The sequence below is a fragment of the Theobroma cacao genome, chromosome 9 (assembly GCF_000208745.1).
Source record: "Theobroma cacao cultivar B97-61/B2 chromosome 9, Criollo_cocoa_genome_V2, whole genome shotgun sequence".
Classification (NCBI taxonomy): domain Eukaryota; kingdom Viridiplantae; phylum Streptophyta; class Magnoliopsida; order Malvales; family Malvaceae; genus Theobroma; species Theobroma cacao.
The window spans coordinates 26,723,154-26,731,989 of record NC_030858.1 but is presented as its reverse complement, the minus strand read 5'-3'; the positions used below and the strand labels follow the sequence as shown (position 1 = coordinate 26,731,989).

The 8,836-nt window shown below is 34.5% G+C and overlaps 2 protein-coding genes across 3 annotated transcripts; one reads left to right on the top strand and one right to left on the bottom strand.

The window, feature by feature from the left end:
• LOC18589697 (non-structural maintenance of chromosomes element 4 homolog A) lies at nt 263–3,927 on the top strand. 2 transcript variants are annotated; one of them, XM_018126500.1, is made up of 8 exons: nt 263–665; nt 805–885; nt 1,256–1,508; nt 1,609–1,702; nt 2,635–2,851; nt 2,951–3,042; nt 3,223–3,289; nt 3,451–3,546. In XM_018126500.1, the coding sequence occupies exons 1-7, from the start codon at nt 473–475 to the stop codon at nt 3,286–3,288; spliced, it is 996 nt and encodes a 331-aa protein (XP_017981989.1). In that variant the 5' UTR covers nt 263–472; the 3' UTR covers nt 3,289; nt 3,451–3,546. The 2 variants fall into 2 exon arrangements, with proteins under 2 accessions (XP_017981989.1, XP_007014842.1); XM_007014780.2 differs by lacking the exon at nt 3,223–3,289 and having other exon boundaries at nt 265–665; nt 3,451–3,927.
• On the bottom strand, nt 4,249–8,547 carry LOC18589696 (enoyl-[acyl-carrier-protein] reductase [NADH], chloroplastic). The gene is made up of 13 exons (XM_007014775.2): nt 8,365–8,547; nt 7,040–7,353; nt 6,620–6,729; nt 6,474–6,529; nt 6,311–6,395; nt 6,169–6,216; nt 5,898–5,972; nt 5,706–5,817; nt 5,533–5,584; nt 5,389–5,440; nt 5,234–5,291; nt 4,782–4,880; nt 4,249–4,700 (listed from the first exon to the last, which is right to left on the bottom strand). The coding sequence occupies exons 2-13, from the start codon at nt 7,314–7,316 to the stop codon at nt 4,546–4,548; spliced, it is 1,179 nt and encodes a 392-aa protein (XP_007014837.1). The 5' UTR covers nt 7,317–7,353; nt 8,365–8,547; the 3' UTR covers nt 4,249–4,545.

The following is an 8,836-nucleotide window of genomic DNA, read 5'->3' as shown; positions in this document are numbered from 1 at the left end:
TAATTTTTCTTCTTTTGATTCACAGGGCTGACTCCCACCAACTCGGGTTAACCTTCTAATCAAATGGGTTAATCTATTTAAGCTTGATTTTAATATGAATCTAAATATTTATAACTCAATCCATCTCATATTTAATAAAAAAATGAGCTAACTCAACGTGGTAAGTCAATTTTAACATGTCTAAGCGAGAGTCCACTTAAGACCAGGGCATGAATTTGGCAGCGCAAGTGTAAATGGATAAAAAGAGAAAAAAGTTGAATAGCGGGAAAGGGAACTTCCTCCTCAAAAATTAAAAAGGCAAAAGGGGAGGGAGAAGCAAATTTTAATTACTTCCTTAACAAGCCTCCGAAAATACTTCCTTTTAATTTGCTGTAAACATTTCATTTTTATTTGCACCTGAAGATCTTTCTTTGCCCATTTCTCTTTTCTAGGGTTTTGGTCATTTTTCTTTTCGTTTTTGAGTTGTGAAATTATGAGAAGCGTGAAGAAAGAAAAACGAGCAGATAAAGCCAATGAAGAAGCTAAACCGCTTCGAACCAGGGTGGCGAGACCTGCCCGACATGACTCCGCCGATGTTGAGTCGGATCAGCTCAGTCGGCAAGAGGATGCGGCCAACCGGAGACTTCTTCGCTCCAAATACCTTGCCGTGATGACCAAAATCAACGGTTATCATTTTATTTCTTCTCTCCTTTTTTTTTTTTACAAAAAAAAGGAGAAAACTTTTCCATACAAGTTATTTATATATTTATTTTGCTTTTCAGTTTGTAATTAATTAATTTTTCATTTGAATTTTGGGTGATGCAGATGCAAGGGATGAAATATCGAAGGTTGATTCTAATAAATTTAACATCATCATTAATGAAGTCGACAACTTGCATCAACAAGGTTTCCTTTTTTTTTTCTCTTTAATATTTCAGAGATTTATTTTCAATTATTTCTATGCCCTTTTGAAATTCTGAAATTGCTGTTACGAAAAATTTTTAATTTTTAATTTTCAACTTTTTTGTTTATCTAATTACGTTTTTTTTTGTCCTTGTTAGTTTTAATAATCTGTCCTATCCATTTTTAACTGATTGAGGGAGTAAAGTGAATTAGTTTTTGACATTCATCATTTTGGTTTTCAAGACTCTAACTTAACTATTTAATAATGTTGGGTTGTCTTAGATTTTGGTTTGGAAATCGTTTTACTCATTTTTGTGCATGAAGAAATTTATTTATGTTAATGAATTTTTTTGTTTCCCATTTGGGGTTTTAGTGTCGAAGCCGCGAGAACAAGTAGCAGATGCAGAGGCATTGTTGGACATAGCTAACACATTGGCAACTTCTGTCAAGTCAATCTCTTGTGAGGGAGTTAGCCTAGCAGACTATGTCAATTGTTTAGTTAGAGAGTTTGGGAAATCCAACAGGAGCCTTGACACACAAGAAAATGAGCAGATATCGGTCAATTGGAAAGATATTGGGATGGCTGTTTCACCATTCTTTACAACGTGCAAAGGAATTTGCACCATGTTAGTTTTTTTATGGATACCCTTTGAGTTTTCCCTTTTTGATCTTTAATGGCCTGGACTTGCTGTATTTTTCTGACTTTATTGTGTTATTGATCTTTAGGCTTGGACCTATGAAGAATGAGTTAAAGCAAAGGAAGTCTATCGTTACTAGAAAGCGTGCTATTAGACCAACTGATACTGCTAGGCCCGAAGAGGTGAAATTGCCTTTCTGTAATCTTCAGTTTTTAAGCATGGTTAAAAGTACAGCTGTGGAATCAAAACTGAGAAAATTGAAAAACCTGATCAAACCTTTGTGTTTATTTTGGTTTGGTTTTCCGGCATTCTCAGTTCAATTTTGGTTTAAATGATGATTTAATGATATTTTATTCAGTTTGCTTTGTAACTCTGATATTTAAAAACTGAAATAGCTCGATCCTAACTTAATTAACTTTAATTTTATTAATTTAAAATATTTAAAATTGTGAAATAAAAATATTGGCACTTTATTTTAGTCTAACTAGGTAAATTAAAAAAAAAAATTTTATATATAAAAAACTGAGTAATTGAACTGAACACAATTTGGTTTGATCTTTTCTTTTCTTCATTTAAAAATTCAATACTTCGATTTGATGTAAAATTTTCTCAAAACTGAGCCAAGCTGAACTGAATATTCTCTTAGTTGAGAGAATGACAAGAAAATCGTTTAGATGGTTTTTATGTTCGTTCCAAGTAACTTGGTACTAGTCATATGGCATGGAGTGATTGTATTTATAAGGTAACATAGTGATACTCTTTTGGCTTCATGATCATTAATTTGTGTAATTACTTCTCTTCTGTTTTGATCCCTTCCATCAGAATATGCAAGTTTTCTTTTCATGGTTGATTTTCTATTTTAATGATGCAGACTGATGCCATCATAAATAAATTGAAGTTTAAGTTTACAACTGCCTGTCCAGCACTTTTATCCTGATGTGTATTTTTTTGTTGTGTGGTCGCATCTTGGACTCTGGGATGGCTGTGATGAAATAATTGATGCATAAATGATCGTACCATAAGCTTAATGATCATAAAGTTGTGTTTTATGTATCATGCTCTTTTAACAATAATTGTTTACAACTTTATAAATATTCATTGTCCTGTTCAACAGGTTGATGATACTGGTGCTGAAGAGAAAACTGATACTGACAAAAATATGGCAACGATGTTTGAAATCTTAAGGAGAAAGAGACAAGTGAAACTTGAAAGTTTGATTTTGAATAGAAGCTCTTTTGCACAGACTGTGGAGAATTTATTTGCTCTTTCCTTCTTAGTCAAAGATGGGAGAGCAGAAATCGTTGTGGATAAATCTGGTTCTCATATTGTTTGTAAGTATATTTCAAGACAATTAATTTGTAACTTAACAGAAATTTTTGTTTGTGTCTTACATCGGTTAAGCTATTGGCTCATTTATTTTTTTCTTTCAGCGCCCAAAAATGCTCCTGGTACTATGTCCGTGACAACGGGCGAGGTTACTTACAGCCATTTTGTGTTTAGGTTTGATTTTAAGGACTGGAAGGTATGGAATGTGCTCTTGTTGCATCAAACTTAATCAAGATATCGCAAATACTGAAGAGCATTATGGTCTATGCTTTTGCTTTTATCACTTATTGAAATAAACTATTATTGTCGTTATATGGTGTTTTCTAGGTTAATTTGTTTCTTTCTAATTCCAAGTTTGAATGGAACTGGCTTTTAGTTAATGATGAATGTGGTACCTGTTGCTGAGGAGCTAATGCCACATAGGGAAGGTTCTACAGAATAGTGTAGGGTTCTCTTTGATGTTCTTTAAGATTCATGGTGAAACAGTCTTGTTGTTCAAACAATATTAGTAGCTTGTTTTAACAACAAACAATTTAGTTGCTAGCATAGGTAGGCTAATTTGTTTTACCTTCTAATCTGAATATTTTAATGAATGGAATTTTAGTTAATGATGAGCGGTGTGCCAGTTGGAGAAGAGTTGATGCCTCACCGGGAAGAATCACACTCAATTCTTTCCAAAGCAGAATCAGCTGCAAACAACTCAGAAGGAGCACTGACTACAACACCAATCCGAAAATTATCTAGGAACCGAGGGTTGGTTTTGCAAGAATCCATTGTAGAAGATTCGCCTGAAATTGATGATGGTAGCAAAGGCCCTGGCATTCGCAGGTGTAGGCGTAAGCTCAATTGATGAGTGGCCCCATTTTTTTTTTTGAGAACACATCATGTACAACTATTTTGGATGTTGTGATGTACATAGGAGTAGGTCAAAGACCAAATTGCCAGTTTGATAAATTTTGTACTAGTATATTCCTCTGGCAAAGGGCGCTTTGGCCAACTTTGATTGATCTATGTTACTTTGGGCAGAATCACTTTGGATTCTGGATAAATGAATACATTTCTCAAACTTTCTTATGCTAACCGTGGACAAGCTTATTTGATTAATGGAGTTCACTTACGCATTGTAGTTACCAGCTTCTGCAAGTTCTGGTTACCATGATCTTAATCCTTTTGAGAATTACTTTCAACATAAATTATTTCAAAACAATTTTCAAGTTACACTTTAGCCATAAACTTTTTTTTTATCGCAGTTCTTAACATCAATGTTGAACTGGGCTTGGTGGTATCAATGGTATAAGGTTTTCTAATGTTAACATTAGTAAATGCTTTAAAACTCATGGGGCCGGTGAGTTTCAAGCCTCTTTGGATTCGAGTTATTGACTTCAGTTGAATCAAGTTCAAGTTCAAACATGAGCAGCTGTTTTATCAGCAATGCAGCAATCGATCCATTAATGGAAATTGTCCACTCAAAAAAGCTTAATCAGGATTTGGCAGAACACTACTGTGAGAAAACTCAGTCATGCTAAGACAGTCTCTATCCAGAAAACTTAAAAATTAGAAGAAATTAAAACAGGCAAGACAAAATCTCACAGGTATAAAGGGGCTGCCGATCAAACATCCTAAGATGCAGTACCAACAATAAAGAGCTAAACTAAACATTCAGGCATGGCATTTGCTATGAACCTCCTGGTAGCTACTCCTAATGCTTGTCGCTTGGAATGTTGAGGTCTTTAAATATAGGACTGTCAATTCCAACACCCATTGCATTCAGACCGTTGTCTACATATATGACAGCACCTGTGATAGCTGAAGCCAAAGGTGATGCCAAGAAAGCAGCGGTGTTCCCCACCTCATCTGTTTCATTAATTTCATTAATTCAGTAATCATGATTTTTAATAAAAAACACTTAAGATCTTAGTAGTTCCTCCAAATCACCTGCAGATAGTTCTTTCTGGAGAGGTGCATTAGCCATTGAATATTCAATCATTGTATCAATAAATCCAATTGCCTTTGCAGCACGACTTCTTAGAGGACCTGTTCACCAGAAACAGAACTTAATGATGGGGTAGTGCATGGGTATGATATTCAAGAAGGAACGATCTCCATCGACATCCTCAAGTCCAGCCTCAGAATCTAACTAAAGTTGCACCTTAAACTGAAATTTTCTAGAAGAGGTGAGCCTGTAGTGATGTTGATACCTTGATGTACTAGGCAAAAGAATGCGGCAATGGTCTAAAAGTTTAAAGAAAGGACTTGATTTGAATTACGAAGTGTAGTGATTCTGATATTAAAAGAAATAAAATTCTCAGGTTTTCACTGAAAGGAAATCTCTCTCCTCTAATATTAAAAGAATGCTAAAAAAAGATCAGAGCAAGAGGCACGCTTACCCGCAGATATTGTGTTGACCCTAATTTTGTTTTTTCTTCCTGCTTCAAAAGCAAGTACCTGAAAATGAATCCAGAAACATAAATATGCTAACTTTAAGAAAACTAATGGGCATCAAGTTAAGAGGTAGATAAGTTGAAAACAAATTAGAACTCACTCTTGTATCACTTTCTAGAGCAGCTTTAGCAGAACTCATACCTCCACCATATCTGCATATCACATTGTTCAAGACTTTTGTCACCTAATGAGAAGTACAGACTATTTTTTTGGAATATTGAGAAAACAAGGATAGCAAACATACCCTGGAATTATTCGCTCAGAAGCAATGTATGTAAGAGAAATTGAAGAGCCTCCTGCATCAGCAATAGCTTATTTCAGAAACATATCTTTGGGCACTAAGTGTATTATTTAAAAGAGACAGAAAGAACAAGTACAATGAACTAAACTATAGACTAAAACATACAAAAGACATACCTGGTTTCATTAATGGGAGAAAATGCTTGAGTAAAGAAACATAGGAGTAACTTGAAGCAGATAAAGCAGCAAGATATCCATTCCGGGATGTCTCCAGCAGGGGTTTACTGACCTGTTAACAAATAATTGCTTGTTAAGAAGAAAGAATAAAGCTAAAACAAATTATCAATTGCAAGCTCAGAACTCCTATACCTCTGGCCCATTAGCTAGGGAATGCACAAGGATGTCAATGCTGCCAAAATCCTGTTTAACAGATTCAGCAACTTCCTGCAACTCATAGGAAGTAACATAACATGAAAATCATGTATGCATTGATAAATCTTATCCAGTAACTATTTAACTTCTTCAAAGGGATTAATTATATTATCATTTACTAGAACTGTGATAGACTGTCCAAATGAGAGCTCAAATTTACTATAAAAGTTCCTATACATGAACTTCTAGCATGTATGTTAGTACATACCTGAACAGTCCAATTTGAGGATCCTGCATAGCGCTTATTTGTTTTTATCTGCACATAACAACCAAGATCAAAAAAGTTTACAAAGATAATTGGACTTGTTAACATGTACAATCTCCAGAGAATCCATAAACTTATCCATTACATCTTCAGGGACAGCATCAAGGTTGTCAAAGACTGCATCTAGGGGATATACTTTGGTAATCTCCATTAAAGAGCCATCTGGCAATCTGAAATATCAACTTCTGTCAGAAAAAGCCATTAATTCAGGAACTATTTACAATGTTGTAACATAAACCAGCTCTTACACGCGTGATTCATCAAACTTTCCACGTCTCAAGCTGGTTTCAAATATGTTCAAAGCCTAAAAGGGAACTTCCTCGTCAGCATGTTGGCAATTTCTTTAAGACCTGCGAAAGCTTAGATAAGGTCTACAAAGGTCATATTTACTTACAGGCACCCATGTTCCCACTAGAATTTCAGCTCCTGCAGCAGCAAGAGATTTTGCTATTGCCCAGCCATATCCATTATCATCAGCTACACCAGCAATAAATGCCCTCTTACCTGCAGAAAGCAGAACTCCGAGTGTATACAAAATTTAAAAAAGAAAAATCTTAAACTATTAAGGAAATACAAGAGCTTGGTGAAAGTCCATGGAAAGTAGCATTCGAGCTTTCTAAACAGCATTACAACCTAACCAAAACCCACAACAACAATAAGGTCAAGGAAAGATGTTACTAGAGACATCTTTCCTTGAAAAATATGTTTCTCCTAAAACTTTTGGATGAGAATAGGAGGCACTATACGAGGTCAGATTAAGGAAACAACAAAGCTTCGTAAGCAACTAAGAAGTATTACAGAAAGCAAGTAAAACCTTTCAAGTCAATTGCCAACCCAGAAACAGGCTTCTTTTCACTAGATTCAGACATTGCCTTTGTCACAACCTTTTTGAACTTTGCTGGAGATGATGTAAAACTGCGTCGGAAAGGCTCTAAAGATGATATATTGCAAGCACTTGTGAGCTTAGTCCATGACACACTTTTAGAATTGGCACCTAGAATGGAAACACCAGCCTCAACAAACCTGTGAGGGGATGAAATGCAGGGTCTTGCTGCTGCTATTTGAAGGCTGGAAGCTGCTGTTGCTGCCATCCTCAAAAAGTTATATTTCACAGCAGAAAGCAAAATTCTGTCCAGAAAGAAATGAATCAGGACTCGATCAAAATAAATACATACAAAGCATGCACAGTTGCACACATTATGCTACAAAGAAACAATTTTGAATCTTGGATTTATTTTTCAATGGACTAAAATATTCTGTACAATCTATTTTGAGTAAAAAAAAATGATTAATTATCTAAATTTTGATAAAATTAAACAGTTTTGAATCTTGAATTTCATTTAAATAGATTAAATATTCTGACCAACCTGTTTTGAGTGAAAAAATGGTTAACCATCTAAATTTTGGTAAAATGAAAGCTATCGCTGCTATTGAGCCCCTTATATTATAAGTTAGAAGTTGGAAATGAATTAGAATTTACTTTTCACAAAACAAAATTATTGTAACAACAGGAAATTATGCCGATAACTTTAGATGATTTAGAGACTGATTTCCTTCAGTGCAGTTGCATAAAGTAACAAGAATAGTTGTTAAGACCCAGGATTTAATCTACTTTCTCAGTTGTCGAATATTAAAAATTACCCGCGCAGATTTCCAGGAAAAACAAAAAACAATGAATACGCACCACATTATCTTAAGCTTACTAAATTGAATATAGGTTCAAGAATATATTTCATTTAGCTTTTCTATTGTAGAATTTCTCATAAACTAAACTGTAAAATTCAGTCATCCATCAACATAAACTATTTAATTCACATAAAGCTAATACTGTAAGATAATGGGTATCAAATGTTCTTCATAAACCTAAACAAAAAACCCCTCAAAATTACAAATACGTATGGAATTAACCCATTAACGCTTATTTCTTTTCATTATCACTAGAAACACATGCATTCAACCTCAAAATTCAACCGCAACTACAAATCTGAAACCGCATTTATCATTATCAAGAACAAATGAAAAACAACGGAAAAAAGAAAAGAAACCCACATCAGTAAAACACGAAAGCTTTCACATTTTGAGACCCATTTGCATATACAACATTAATATGGAGACAAGTATAGTGAAAGAGAAAGATACCTTCGAGAGGCAGACAGAGCCAATGCGGAGACTGAAGAAGAAGAGAGAGAACACGAGGAGAAGAAAATCTTGAGGGAGTTCAATGAGATCGAGGTGTTTTCACAAAGGAATTTGTTTTGTTGTGTTTTTCTGCAGCTAAGCCAAGCAAAGTTTGTCGAAAGTGTGAGGGAAAAGGCAAATGCAAAGGCCGATCAGTCCAACAATTTTACTAACACAGACTCAATGTCGCTGTTCGCTGTTCACTTACCGCTTGTCTTTTACTTTTCACTTAGAGGGAGGGAGTTAGATAGTTCATTTAAATAAGAGGTTTTTTTTTTTATTTAATTTTAAAGAAGCTTTTATCTAAAAAAATAATTTGAAGAAAAAATTCATTTCTTATGAGCTTTTCATAAGGATAAAAAATCAAACTTCATAAAACCCAGAGATAAATTTATTGAGTTTTACTTGAAGTTTTGATTTCGGAGGAAAAGGT